The following is a 16,066-nucleotide window of genomic DNA, read 5'->3' on the forward strand; positions in this document are numbered from 1 at the left end:
TTGCCCAGATAGTGCACTGCACCCTCAATCTCCTGAACTCAGGCGATCCTCATGCCTCAGCCTCCTAAGTAGCTGGGACTACAGGTGTGCGCCACTGTGCCCAGCTTTACTTGATTGTAATGTATATTAGGTGAGCTTATAATCTAAATAATTCCTTAGTTTAAGGTTATGCCTATCTCCAACAATGATACTAAAAAATGGTACAAAATAAGCTTTTATAGTTCCTACTTGCTCCTGCTTTAGGTAATAATTCAACTCCATAAGCAATACCATAAAGTCCTGACTAGCAAGGCAGGTCTGTGGGTCCTTTCACAACAGATAAAAAAAATTAACATTTTGAAAGGATAGTTAATTTTAAATATGAATACCATAACATCAGTTAGACAAACAGGGAAGAAGACAGCCAAATAGGAACAGCTCTGGTCTGCAGCTCCCAGCGTGATCAATGGAAAAGACGGGTGATTTCTGCATTTCCAACTGAGGTACCTGGTTCATCTCATTTGGACTGGTTGGACAGTGGGTACAGCTCACAGAGGGTGAGCCGAAGCAGGGTGGGGCATTGCCTCACCCAGGAAGCACAAGGGTTTGGGAGATTTCACTTTCCTAGCCAAGGGAAGCCGTGACAGACTGTACCTGGAAAAAACGGGACACTCCCGCCCAAATACTGTGCTTTTCCCACAGTCTTAGCAACTGGCAGACCAGGAGATTATCTCCCATGTCTGGCTTGGCAGGTCCCAAGCCCATGGAACCTTGCTCACTGCTAGAGCAGCAGTCTGAGATCAACCTGCGAGGCTGCAGCCTGGCTAGGGGAGGGGCATCCGCCATTGCTGAGGCTTGAGTAGGTAAACAAAGTGGCCAGAAAGCTCAAACTGGGCGGAGCCCACTGCAGCCCAGCAAGGCCTACTGCCTCTGTAGACTCCACCTCTGTGGGCAGGGCATAGCTGAACAAAAGGCAGCAGAAACTTCTGCAGACTTAAACATCCCTGTCTGACAGCTCTTAAGAGAGCAGTGGTTCTCCCAGCACGGCGTTTGAGCTCTGAGAACGGACAGACTGCTTCCTCAAGTGGGTCCCTGACCCCCGTGCAGCCTGACTGGGAGACATCTCCCAGTAGGGGCCGACAGACACCTCATACAGGCAGGTGCCCCTCTGGGACGAAGCTTCCAGAGGAAGGATCAGGCACCAATATTTGCTGTTCTGCAGCCTCCGCTGGTGATACACAGGCAAACAGGGTCTGGAGTGGACCTCCAGCAAACTCCAACAGACCTGCAGCTGAGGGACCTGACTGTTAGAAGGAAAACTAACAAACATAAAGGAATAGCATCAACATCAACAAAAAGGACATCCACACCAAAAGCCCATCTGTAGGTCACCAACATCAAAGACCAAAGATAGATAAAACCACAAAGATGAGGAGAAACCAGAGCAGAAAAGCTGAATATGCTAAAAACCAGAGTGCTTCTTCTCCTCCAAAAGATCGCAGCTCCTCAGCAGCAATGGAACAAAGCTGGACGGAGAATGACTTTGACGAGTTAACAGAAATAGGCTTCAGAAGGTCAGTAATAACAAATTTCTCTGAGCTAAAGGAGCATGTTCTAACCCATCACAAGAAAGCTAAAAACCTTGAAAAAGGGTTAGACGAATGGCTAACTAGAATAAACAGTGTAGAGAAGACCTTAAATGACCTGATGGAGCTGAAAACCATGGCATGAGAACTTCGTGATGCATGCACAAGCTTCAACAGCCGATTTGATCAAGTGGAAGAAAGGGTATCAGTGATTGAAGATCAAATTAATGAAATAAAGCAAGAAGACAAGATTAGAGAAAAAAGAGTAAAAAGAAACGAACAAAGCCTCCAAGAAATATGGGACTACGTGAAAAGACCAAAACTACGTTTGATTGGCGTACCTGAAAGTGATGGGGAGAATGGAACCAAGTTGGAAAACACTCTTCAGGATATTATCCAGGAGAACTTCCCCAACATAGCAAGGCAGGTCAACATTCAAATTCAGGAAATACAGAGAACACCACAAAGATACTCCTTGAGAACAGCAACCCCAAAACACATAATTTTCAGATTCACCAAGGTTGAAATGAAGGAAAAGATGTTAAGGGCAGCCAGAGAGAAAGGTCAGGTTACCCACAAAGGGAAACCCATCAGACTAACAGCAGATCTCTTGGCAGAAACCCTATAAGTCAGAAGAGAGTGGAAGCCAATATGCAACATTCTTAAAGAAAAGACTTTTCAACCCAGAATTTCATATCCAGTCAAACTAAGCTTCATAAGTGAAGGAGAAATAAAATCCTTTACAGACAACCAAATGCTGAGAGATTCTGTCACCACCAGGCTTGCCTTACAATAGCTCCTGAAGGAAGCACTAAACATGGTACAACCAGTACCACCTACTGCAAAAACATGCCAAATTGTAAAGACCATCGATGCTATGAAGAAACTGCAACAATTAGTGGGCAAAATAACCAGCTAACATCATAATGACAGGATCAAATTCACACATAATAATATTAACCTTAAATGTAAATGGACTAAATGCCCCAATTAAAAGACACAGACTGGCAAATTGGATAAAGAGTCAAGACCCATCAGTGTGCTGTGTTCAGGAGACCCATCTCACGTGCACACATAGGCTCAAAATAAAGGGATGGAGGAAGATCTATCAAGCAAATGGAAAGCAAAAAAAAGCAGGGGTTGCAATCCTAGGCTCTGATAAAACAGAATTTAAACCAACAAAGATCAAAAGAGACAAGGTCATTACATAATGGTAAAGGGATCAATTAAACAAGAAGAGCTAACTATCCTAAACATATATGCACCCAATACAGGAGCACCCAGATTCACAAAGCAAGTCCTTAGAGACTTACAAAGAGACTTAGACTCCCACACAATAATAATGGGAGACTTTAACACCCCAATGTCAATATTAGACAGATCAACAAGACAGAAGGTTAACAAGGATATCCAGGACTTGAACTCAGCTCTGCACCAAGTGGACCTAATAGACATCTACAGAACTCTCCACCCCAAATCAACAGAATATACATTCTTCTCAGCACCACATCGCACTTATTCTAAAATTGACCACATAATTGGAAGTAAAGCACTCCTCAGCAAATGTAAAAGAACAGAAATCACAACAAACTGTCTCTCAGACCACAGTGCAATCAAATTAGAACTCAGGATTAAGAAACTCACTGAAAACCACACAACTACATGGAAACTGAACAACCTGCTCCTGAATGACTGCTGGGTAAATAACAAAACAAAGGCAGGAATAAAGATGTTCTTTGAAACCAATGAGAACAAAGACACCATGTACCAGAATCTCTCAGTGTGTAGAGGGAAATTTACAGCACTAAATGCCCATAAGAGAAAGCAGGAAAGATCTAAAATTGACACCCTAACATCACAATTAAAAGAACTAGAGAAGCAAGAGCAAACAAATTCAAAAGCTAGCAGAAGGCGAGAAATAACTAAGATCAGAGCAGAACTAAAGGAGATAGAGACACAAAAAACCCTTCAAAAAAAGTCAGTGAATCCAGAGCTGGCTTTTTGAAAAGATCAACAAAATTGATAGACCACTAGCGAGACTAATAAAGAAGAAAAGAAAGAAGAATCAAATAGATGCAATAAAAAATGATAAAGGGGATTTCACCACCGATCCCACAGAAATACAAACTACCATCAGAGAATACTGTAAACACCTCTATGCAAATAAACTAGACAATCTAGAAGAAATGGATAAATTCCTCGACACATACACCCTCCCGAGACTAAACCAGGAAGGTGAATCTCTGAATAGATCGATAACAGGTTCTGAAATTGAGGCAATAATTAACAGCCTACCAACCAAAAAAAGTCCAAGACCAGAGAGATTCACAGCCAAATTCTACCAGAGGTACAAAGAGGAGCTGGTACCATTTCTTCTCTAACTATTCCAATCAATAGAAAAAGAGGGAATCCTCCCTAATTTATTTTATGAGGCCAGCATCATCCTGATACCAAAGCCTGGCAGAGACACAACCAAAAAATAGAATTTTAGACCAATATTAAATAGGAATTTTCCCTATTTAATAAATGGTGCTGGGAAAACTGGCTAGCCATATGTAGAAAGCTGAAACTGGATCCCTTCCTTATACCTTATACCAAAATTAATTCAAGATGGATTGAAGACTTAAATATTAGACCTACAACCATAAAAACCCTAGAAGAAAACCTAGGCAATACCACTCAGGACATACATGGGCAAAGACTTCATGACCAAAACACCAAAAGCAATGGCAACAAAAGCCAAAACTGACAAATGGGATCTAATTAAACTAAAGAGCTTCTGCACAGCAAAAGAAACTACCATCAGAGTGAACAGGCAACCTACAGAGTGGGAGAAAATTTTTGCAATCTACCCATCTGATAAAGGGCTAATATCCAGAATCTACAAAGAACTTAAACAAATTTAAAAGAAAAAACCCCATCAAAAAGTGGGCAAAGGATATGAACAGACACTTCTCAAAAGAAGACATTTATACAGCCAACAGACACATGAAAAAATGCTCATCATTACTGGTCATTAGAGAAATGCAAATCAAAACCACAATGAGATACCATCTCATGCCAGTTAGAATGGTGATCGTTAAAAAGTCAGGGAACAACAGATGCTGGAGAGGATGTGGAGAAATAGGAATGCTTTCACACTGTTGGTGGGAGTGTAAATTAGTTCAACCATTGTAGATGACAGTGTGGCGATTCCTCAAGGATCTAGAACTAAAAATACCATTTGACCCAGTAATCCCATTACTGGGTATATACCTAAAAGATTATAAATCATGCTACTATAAAGACACATGCACACATATGTTTATTGTGGCACTATTCACAATAGCAAAGACTTGGAACCAACCCAAATGTCCATCAATGACAGACCGGATTAAGAAAATGTGGCACATATACACCATGGAATACTATGCAGCTATAAAAAAGGATGAGTTCATGTCCTTTGCAGGGACATGGATGAAACTGGAAACCATCGTTCTAAGCAAACTGTCACAAGGACAGAACACCAAACACCCCGTGTTATCACTCATAGGTGGGAATTGAACAATGAGAACACTTGGACACAGGGTGGGGAACATCACACACCAGAGCCTGTTCTGGGGTGGGGGTCTGGGGGAGGGATAGCTTAGGAGTAATACCTAATATAAATGATGAGTTGATGGGTGCAGCAAACCAACATGGCACATGTATACCTATGTAACAAACCTGCACGTTGTGCACATATACCCTAGAACTTAAAGTATAATAAAAATAAATTAATTAAAAAAATAAAAATACAGGAAAAGAAAGAAAAAGAGAAAATATACCAAGACAATACTGCATCTAAAATAACAACAAACTAGTACTAAATACTTTTAAAACTTTTCAACTATATGTGAATCATATATAAAAGATAATGGCACCTAGTTTACAGAAATGGTATGCCTCTTGTACAATTTTGTGTTTTATAATAGCAAGGAGCCAAATCAAACTTTAATATTGAATTCTATAAATATTAATGTAAAATATTTTCATGTGAAATGATGAAATTTTGGGGAAAGCGTTAAGATAATCAAAATAATATAAATTCCTGAAAAAAGGAAGACTGAGCCAAGAAAATACAAAGTTATTATAAAATGTACTAAAATATCTACCTAATTATGCCTTGTTACACATTCCTTTTAACCAATATTTACCATTGGGTTTTCAAAGGTTAATTTCTGGGAACAGTAAATTTCATATAGCTTTTGTTTTCTTTCCAATACATTGAAGCTTGTTTATTACAGAGTGGAATTTGGTGTAAGATGGGTTGTTTTGGACCTGGTCCAAGAGGGTTTAGTTACTGAAAGCACCTCATTATAAGGTAGTCTTACCAATAAGGTGATCCACTGGCTCAGATCCCATGTATATTAAAACAAGGCTCCATTGTGGAGTACAGGAAGCCAGGCAGCTAATGGTTCTATCAAATGAAACTTAAGAAACAAAATTCTTTTTTTTTTTGAGACATGAAAATTGTTTAAGGCTAGAGGATCATAAGCCTTGGTCACTTTTCCAAGTTTCTATTTCCTGAAGTGATGTTCTTTATTGTATTTTTCATAGCTCTGCAGTTATTTTACGTTAAGGTTTTAGCTTTCTTACATTCATTGTTTGATCTCGTCTTAAAATTTTTTTTATTATCAAAATTTTCATCAATACTATCTATTTATAAAAGATTAACTGCATTTACCTGTGGAAATAGATAATAAACCACCAAGAATTCATAAAGGTTAAATTCTTGTGTAACTCATTGAGAAATCTGAGTTTAAAAGAGCATATGCAAGAATAATTGTGTGGTAATCAAATACAAAAAGAATGCCATCACTTAGAGATGACCATGATAACCAGTCTTTCAAGTGATTTTACAACAAAATTTATAAAATTTGATGAAATTTTATAAGCAGCCCTAAAGAATTAAATATTTTAAATGTGTTTTAATATAGGAAAGTAATACATTTTAAACACATTTTAAATACATTTTAAACACATTTTAAATGTGTTTAAATATTTTAAATGTGTTTTAATATAGGAAAGTAATACAAAAAAGTCTAGTTGCAGACAAATAACGGGGAAAAGCTTTTTGTTAAAATTAATGTTTTGAATAGAAAGATCTTAAGAATAACAACAAAGCCTTAGAGAAACTTAGAAACAGTGCCAAATTTAAAACCATGTAATAACTAAGTGCATATAAACATAGTAATAGTTTTATAACCCAATTCTAGACAGTTTTAAATAATTTAATCAAGTCATGAAACATCTACTCTTTACATTGTACCTTTCTTCCATGAATAAAGCCCTGTCTCTAACCGGTAGTTTTTCTGGTCTGCAGCCTATGTGCTCTATATACTTTCAGTCCTTGAATAAATTCAGTATTAGATAATTATTTCACATGCATTGAATATGTCACATAAATTATATGATAAACAATCTCTACCTTATACATCTCAAAAGCTTAAAAAATAAGCCAGCCAAATAATTTTTCTTTCCTCAAATCTTTATTGTCAGTCTATTACCTATATATCTATAGTTAGAGAAGTCTTCATATAGAGCAAGGGTGCACTCCAGATATATGATTCATCTACTAATTAATAATGAATAACTTGCAATGTGCCAGGTGCTCTTCTAAAAGCATTTAGATGTTTTAACTTATTTAACTCTATAAACATTTCTTTTAAAAGTATGTTATCAGTAATGAAAATGGCCTACATCCTACTCTATAAAGGCCAGTAGTTTACTTCTTGGAATATCATCTTGGTCAAAGTCATGATCTCAGGAGAATATACACCTGTTTCAACAGTGATTATCATTGTATAAAATTTTTGAAACACCTTTTGGAATTACTAAAGGGTTGTGACACATCTCTATGTATATTCTCCATAATGAAAATTTTTAGCTTCAGGGAGAATTAAATTTTGAAAAGAATAAAAAATATCTAGGCCAGGCATGGTGGCTCATGCCTGTAATCCCAACAATTTGGGAGGCCGAGGTGGGCAGATCACTTGAGGTCAGGAGTTTGAGACCAGCCTGGCCAACATGATGAAACCCTGTCTATACTTAAAAAAAAAAAAAAAAAAAAATTAGCCGGGTGCAGTGGTGTACACCTGTAATCCCAGCTACTCAGGAGGCTGAGACACGAGAATCGCTTTAACCTGCGAGGCAGAGGTTGCAGTGAGCCAAGATCGTGCCTTTGCACTTCAGCCTGAGCGACAGAGCAAGACTGTCTAAAACAAAAACATATCTAGCTAGGGAAAGGGGAAAGTATTGGAGATGAAGTTGGGTAATAACACTAAGATATGAATAATATGCTTAATTTTCTCATGTAGTTTACCAATTCTAAAGGTAATTTCTTTTTTTTTTTGAGACGAAGTCCCGCTCTGTCGCCCAGGCTGGAGTGCAGTGGCGCAATCTCGGCTCACTGCAAGCTCCACCTCCCGGGTTCAGCCATTCTCCTGCCTCAGCCTCCCGAGGCACCCGCCACCACGCCTGGCTAATTTTTTGTATTTTTAGTAGAGACGGGGTTTCACGATGTTAGCCAGGATGGTCTCGATCTCCTGACCTCGTGATCCGCCCGTCTCGGCCTCCCAAAGTGCTGGGATTACAGGCGTGAGCCACCACGCCCGGCCCTAAAGGTAATTTCAAAAGTCCTCAAAATGTTTTAATTGTAGCATTGTGAAAATAAATATCTAGCTTTCCAAGTTATTATGCACATATTCATACCATCTGTGTCAGTCTGTTCTCATGCTGCTAATAAAGTCATACCCAAGACTGGGTAATTTATAAAGGAAAGAGGTTTAATTGACTTACAGTTCTGCATGACTGAGGAGGCCTCAAGAAACTTAAAATCATGGTGGAAGGCACCTTTTCACAGGGCAGCAGGAGAGAAGAATGAGAGTGAAGCAGGGAAAACCTCCTTATAAAATCATCAGGTCTCATAAGAACTCAGTATCATGAGAACGGCATGAGGGTAACCGCCCCCCCAATTCAACTACCTCCCACTGGGTCCTTCCCACAACACGTCGGGATTATGGGAACTACAATTCAAGATGAGATCTGGGTGGGGACATAGCCAAACCACGTCGCCATCGTTCCCTAAATGTAAATGAGTAAGAGCCACTTTACTTTTTTAATGAAATAATATGCTTTATTTTAACCGTTCTGGAACAAAAGCAAATGAAAATCGACTCAGAATATCAACAGACATTCCTTTATAGATTCTTAAAGCACAAAGAAATTTGTATGATTTTATAGTACTAACCGCTGCATTTTACAGATGAAACTAATTCCCTGAAGGGTGTGGTGATTGCCAATATGACTTAGCAAATTAGTGGCAGAGCCAGGTGTAGAGCCCAAGTCTCTTGTCTTCTACCAGGTATTTATTTGTTTCACTACCCTACTATCCCTATCTGTGGTTTAAGAATAATACCAGAGGAGATAAATTGTTTCACCCTTTCAAAACAACGTAAAAATTACCTTCTAATCTAGTATTTGGTATTTACTGCTCAATGATCAACTAGAAAAAATATATAATACTAGATGGGATCTAATATATTCTAAATTCTTTAACTGGTAAATTGTCAATTTAAATGTCTTTGAACTACGCTTAGAGTTGTAACATCAAATGCTATAGAAACAAGCTGTAAAAATCTAAATGTCTCAAAATGGAAGCAAAGACATACCTATATAATAATTCATTTATCCAAATGAAATGTAAAATAAATCCTTACTGGAAATTTTGATTTGAAAATAATAGACCATACAGAATTCTTGGATAGCTCATAAAATTTCAATTCAAATTACTCACAAAAAGTCCCAATGCCCAGTGAATAACAGATGTTTCTTAAAAAAAGATCAATGAATGTATTTTTGGAATGATGTTAGAGATGAGCATCTTTTATAATCATTTTTGATTAGACATATAGCTTCATTCATAAAAACACAAACAAGGTCAAAATTCACAGAAAGGATTACTGTGCCCTAAGGAAACATATTTTAGCTGCAGCTATAAATGTGGGTTTGCTTATCAAATTTATATATGAAGTTTTCTATCTTAATCATTGTATAACTAAAGCTTATGCTAGAACAATACCAGAGGGGATAAATTGTTTCACCCTTTCTAAACAATGTAGAAATTACCTTCTAGTCTAGTGTTTGGTACTTATTACTCACTGATCCACTAGGAAAAATATATAATACTAAGCAGGATCTGGTATTTTTTTCCAAAATGATGGTGAAGCTAAATAATTAGAATAGAAAATTTGGAATACTTCATTTGGCATTTTATATCTTTACATCAATTTGTTTATGACATGTTTGGTTTTAGGTTTATTATACAAAGAATGTAAAACAATTTCAATTAAAAATGCATACTACTTTCTTAATTTCTCTTAATTACTTATAAGTAGGCAGTTTAATAACGAAATAAACCTTTCAAGACAAATGGTGATCTCTAAAAAAGTCTTGGACTGAGTTGAGGTAAAGTCTTGGACTGATTTGAGGTAAAATCTATAATGAAATGACAGGTGTGACTAGATTAGACTGCTATTAATTTTTATGTATCAGTATGAAAACAAATGGATGAAGAGCACCACCTAATATGAATATTTACGTGAAACTAGAAGTGCCCTAGGATCTTTGGATAATTTTAAATTGCATTTAGCTAAGGAAGACTTATTTGAGGACAATATTTTATATGAATTACTTTATCAAAACTCAAGAATAGGCCAGGCACAGTGGCTCACACCTGTAATCCCAGCAACTTAGGGAGGCAGAGAAGGGCAGATCACGAGGCCAGGAGTTCGAGACCAGCCTGGCCAACATGGTGAAACCCCATCTCTACTAAAAATACAAAAACTAGCTGGGCATGGTGGTGCACACCTGTAGTCCCAGCTACTCAGAAGGCTGAGGCAGGAGAATCGCTTGAACCTGGAGGTGAAGGTTGCGGTGAGCCGAAAGCACACCACTGCATTCCAGCCTGGGCAACAGACCAAGACTCTGTCTCAAAAAAAAAAAACAACAACAACAAAAAAAAACCCAAAAACTCAAGAATAATAACATTTACATTTCTGAACATAAAATAGTTTTTTAAAAAGTATGCCACTTATTCAATTTACAAATTATTACTTACAACAGAGTTTAACATAAGCATGATGACATATTTTTACTTACAACAGAGTTTAACATAAGCATGATGACATATTTTTACTTAGCTTGAGAGTTAAGTATTATTACTTAAAACCAGGAAACATGCCTTTATTTTTGGAAGGAGATGGTTTAAAGTTCTTTATTTCTATTTCATGAGTTTTTCCCAGTTCCAGTTCATTTATCCAAGTTGTTTTTACATTACCATCAATGTCATCAATTTTACTTTCTTCAATATGCAGAATTCCATTCAACTTTGTATCTGTGCAATCCTCAGCTTTCACTTCTCTGGCTGAATCTACTTCTTTTGTAGTTCTAATTTCAAAAAGGTCTTTAGCTAAAATGCAATCTGAATTGTTAGCCAATCTATTTCCTCTATCAGTTTCGGCTAAGTCATTTTTTTCTTCATCTGTATCTTCAGGATCATAAAGTTCAGGTGTAAAATAGATAGATTCATCTTCTGCTTCTGTTTCAAAATCTCTATTTGAAGTGGACTGTTGATCTTCACTTACTAGAGACAATTCAATGTCTGGATCCAGGGCTTCTTCAGAACAGAGCGGATGTTCAGAATGATTTTTTCTACTAAGGGTGGCATCAATCTTTAATGATGAAATAATGGTTTCTGATTGAGGGCATGATCCAAATGATGTGTTTACTGTAAGATTTGAGGATTCACATTTATCAGTGAAGGGCAAAACAGTTTTACTTTCCATCTTTTCTGTTTTGAAACGGGGAGGACTAGAGGCACTATTCTCTGATGACCTGAGCTCAGGTGTTGCCTTCGGTATTTTACCAGTAAAATACTGTCCCAAAGAATTAAAGCTTGACCAGCTAACTCTCTTTGTTTGTTTGTTGAAAGTTGGGCTTGTGGATCTGGAAATCACAATTTTTTCTGCTTTCCCTGCTTCTTCCAGGAATACTGGATCATCTAAGAATACAAGAATTTAAGAGATTTAACTTTCTGCTCCTAGCTAACATAATTGTTAAGTTAAAATAATTATTTATTAGAAATACCTAAATAACTCTATAGGATACATAACTTAGAGCCCCCAACAAATACTAGTGGATTTTCATCCTGGAACAGAATATTAACTCTGAAAGAAATCTTAGGTCTCTAGTGTTTCCTAGCCCAAGTTATAATGCTGTCTGGTAAACTATCAAATTCCACAGCAGGGAGCTCAAGAATGAATGAGGAAAGAAGGGGTAAAAGGGAAGAGGAAGGGAGCTGAGTAAAGGAGGGAACAGGCTGTAAACATTTGCCTTGAAAATCCACTAACCAGTGACTGAGAAAAACTTACCTAGACTAATTCTTTTATTTAATAAGTAAGGAAAGTGACATAAGGCTAAGTTATTTGCTCAAAGTTATAAAACTGGTTAGTGAGAAGACCAAGACTAGAACTTAGGTTTCCTGATTACCAAGTTAATCGGCTTGAATTCACTATTTATAGTGAATTTTATATTACTATTTTGTAGTATTTATATACAAAATTGTAGTATTTATATAAAAAATTGTATTACTATTTTGTAGTATTTATATACTACAAAATAAATGTTTAAAAATTGATTTTTTTTCTTTTTTTTGAGTCCGAGTTTTGCTTTTGTTGCCCAGGCTGGAGTGCAATGGTGCAATCCTGGCTCACTGCAACCTCCACCTCCCGGTTCAAGCGATTCTCCTGCCTCAGCCTCCTGAGTAGCTGGGATTACAGGCAGCTGCCTCCACATCCAGCTAATTTTTGTATTTTTTAAGTAGAGACAGCGTTTCACCACACTGGTCAGGCTGGTCTCAGACTCCTGACCTCAGATGATCCACCCGCCTTGGATATATGAATTAAAACAACTGAAATTATATCCAATGGTATAGACCAGAGTTTGGCAAACCTTTTCTGTTATAGGCCAGATAGGAAATATTTAGGCTTTGTGGGGCATAATGTATCTGTTGCGACTACTCAATTACGCTGTTCTAGTGCAATACGCACAAATACTCAACTCTGCTGTTGTTTGTAAAATGTAAATAAATGGGTGTGACTACATTTCATTAAACTTTATTTACAAAAACAGGCAGCAGGCCAAATTTGGCCCATGGGCCACAGTTTGCCAATCTGATACAGATGATTATTTCAAAATATTTTAAAATATTATTTTTCATCACTTAAAATAAAGGTCTCTCACCTCCTAAAAATAAATAAGTTCATGAGAACTATCTATATAGGAAAAGAAGTTCATATAGAAGTATCTACATAAAAAATTAGGCCAAATTTTTATATAGCCTTTAGAATAACATCTACCACTTATATGGTACTTTACAATGCTGTGATATTTATAATTTTGACCTTTACAACCCAACCTGAAGGGATAGCTAGGCAGGCATTTTTTTTTTTCCTATTATGACTCAAAAAGGGCAAATGACTTGCTCATGATCACAAAGCTAGTAAGTGGCAAAGCCAGTTAGTGGAAAACCAGAAAATATGCTCTGGTCTCCTGACAAAAGTTTGTTCCCATTACAATACACCATACTGTTTCACTACTTTATGATAACACCTTATATTACAAACCACCATATTTAAGGAAATTAATCTATACCCAAATAAATATCATTTCACTAAATATAATGAAAGACTTCTCTATCAAAGGTAAATGGGAAGAACTTTTCATACTTTTCTCCTTTCTGGAGATAATGCCACTTGGTAGAGGTGAATTTTTGGTAATAATTTTAGGACACTGTAGTTCCTGGACACACATCTTTGCTTCATCTTCCACAAAATTTTCTGGTGATAGATGACTTGCTGCTTCCAGTAAATAAGGTGGGGTACCGTACTTTAAAGAGGTCACTTCAAGTGTAGACTCATTGTCCTGTATATTGGTCCTGTCCTTTATGGATACATTAAGAACTTTTTGATGCTTTTTGGAAAATTCAGCCAAGGACTCCAGTGCACTTTCAAAGGTTGAATGGTGCTGAATCTGCTGCCGTACCCATTTAGAAAGTCCTAAAGAAAAAGGTAAACCCAGGGGAAAATTTGGTTACTTAGTTATTAAAATATTACATGCTAAGGTAATACACTTGCTTTTTCTAGTGAAGTAATCTAATTTGTATTTTGAATATACAGAATGGTTCTCCATATGTTTTTTCTGCAATTCAGCAATTTTACTACATATGTATCAGTAACATATGAAGTAACATTCATATATCAGTAACATATGAGTAACATTCTCTTTATATACAGTAATTGTCAAATGGAGAGAGAAAAGAGGCAGTGGAAGTAGGGCAGAGACGGGAAAACATATTCTCTGGTTAAGAATAACTCGTGAATATGGCAAATTTAATTTCATCATAATTCCCCACAAAAATTGCCTATTTTTTTTTTGTAGGGAAACTAGAAGTTGTAATCAATACAACTTACCATTCTAATATTCTAAATTTTACTCCTTTTGCAAAAATAATTTCAAGATTCTAGTCTCAAGTTTTTTTGTTCCCTTCCTCCACCAATTCCAAATACATCTTAAATTAAAATTATTCTGGAGGTGAAATAAATAACACTGTCTTATGGGCAAATCACATCCCTTCTGAATTTTTATGATATAATTATTTTTAATATATAATCAAGTTATAAAGGATATGATTTGACCTGTGACATAAAAACTGCATAAAAATGAAACCTAAGAGTTTAAGGTGTTTTCTAGTATGGTGTACTTCCAAATGAAATGCAAAATCAGATATTTGGACTTTTACAAATAAATATTCCCTGCTAACACTACTAAAACTAGCATCATCTTTTGGAGGAATTAGTTTTAAAAGTCACTATAGGGTAAAAATTTAAGTTCTAGATTTTAAAACTAAAAAAATTTTAAATAAGCCATTTCCTTGAAGTTTTTTATTTTGTTCATTTGGGGAATATGATTAGACCATAAAAATATGTGAAATTCTCTAAAATTGAAAATTTTTAGGCTGAGTGTGGTGGCTCACAGTATAATCCCAACATTTTGGGAGGCTGAGGTGGGAAGATTGCTTGAGGACAGGAGTTCGAGGTTGCAGTGAACTATGATCACGTCACTGCACTCCAGCCTGGGCAACAGAGTAAGACCTGTCTCTAAAAAAGAAATAAGTAAATAAAAATAAGAATTTTAGTACTATATTTACCTCTTCATTTCAACCTTTTTATAATCAAAGAGAGCCTTTTCAATGTAAAATATCATTGTCTGCTTTTGAAAACTTGAAAGAATCTGAGCTCTACCTGCTTACTAGACACCAGCACTTAGCATTTTTGCCTTTAGTTACTGTTTGACCTATACTACTGCACACTTTACGTGGAAAGGGAAGATAAAACAAAGCAATATTTTCTGCTTTATGTTTTAATATCAAACCAAATACAGTAATTAAGCTCTGAAATTGAAAAGGTAGAGTCTACACCCACACATGGCTAATCTAAAACAAAATTTAACATCTCTTTATTATAATAAAATGTTTTTTTTTAGCTAAAAGGTAATAATAAAGATACACATGTATCCCATGGCTCTTTAATAATAACTCCTGGTATTGACCCTGAAAACTGTTTACTGTTGGATGAAACCATCGAGTGAGAAAAAAATGATACTACTGGCTGCATCAAAGCGGTAGGAAAATTTGTGGCACCCTCTCGTCATGATCACCACTTCAGAATAGTACCTAGCTGCTTCTTCCTGGGGAGAAAAGAGAAAACTGGACCTTATGTCTTTTTCTGAGAGGCTGCCCCAGGGACTGGCTTCTATCTTACCTGTACTGAAGAGATGACATGAGCTGGCATACCCTACACGCCCAGGAGCCACTAAGAACAAAAGCACTGTGCAGCAAGTTTCTGCTCCACAGGAACCACAGTGCAACAGAGGCCCATACAGTTTGATGGCCACTCCCTCAGAGGGACAGAAAAGCTGGAGTGTGCGCATCCAACATCTTGGCTTTTCAAGGAGCTGTCTAGGGACTAGTTTCTGTCTTGCTTGTCATAGAGTACTGACTGGACCTAGCATACTCTGTATGCCTGGAATCTACTAAGAACAAAAGAGAGTCAGGCGTGATGGCTTATGCCTGTAATCCTAGCACTTTGGGAGGCTGAGGCAGGCAGATTACTTGAGCCCAGGAGTTTGAGACCAGCGTGGACGACACGGTGAAACCCCATCTCTACAAAAAATACAAGAATTAGCTGGGTATAGTGATGTACACCTGTGGTCCCAGTTACTTGGGAGACTGAAGTGGGAGGATCCCTTGAACCCAGGAGGCTGAGGCTGCAGTGAGCTGAGATTGTACCACTGCACTCCAACATGGGTGACAGAGTGAGACCCTGACCAAAAAAAACAAAAAACAAAAACCCAGCAAATAT

At 37.0% G+C, this 16,066-nt stretch overlaps 1 protein-coding gene across 8 annotated transcripts in view; it reads right to left on the reverse strand.

The window, feature by feature from the left end:
* Positions 1–8,699: 8,699 nt before the first annotated feature.
* BRIP1 (BRCA1 interacting helicase 1) overlaps positions 8,700–16,066 on the reverse strand; it is a 182,216-nt gene continuing 174,849 nt past the window's right edge. For all 8 annotated transcript variants that reach the window (XM_024235622.3, XM_024235621.3, XM_024235620.3 and 5 more), the window contains 2 exons: positions 13,373–13,702; positions 8,700–11,646 (listed from right to left, as the gene is read on the reverse strand). In XM_024235622.3, coding sequence (XP_024091390.3) covers positions 10,805–11,646; positions 13,373–13,702 — 1,172 coding nt within the window. In that variant the 3' untranslated portion in view covers positions 8,700–10,804. The remainder of the gene's footprint in view (positions 11,647–13,372; positions 13,703–16,066) is intronic.

Source organism: Pongo abelii, chromosome 19 (genome assembly GCF_028885655.2).
Source record: "Pongo abelii isolate AG06213 chromosome 19, NHGRI_mPonAbe1-v2.0_pri, whole genome shotgun sequence".
Classification (NCBI taxonomy): domain Eukaryota; kingdom Metazoa; phylum Chordata; class Mammalia; order Primates; family Hominidae; genus Pongo; species Pongo abelii.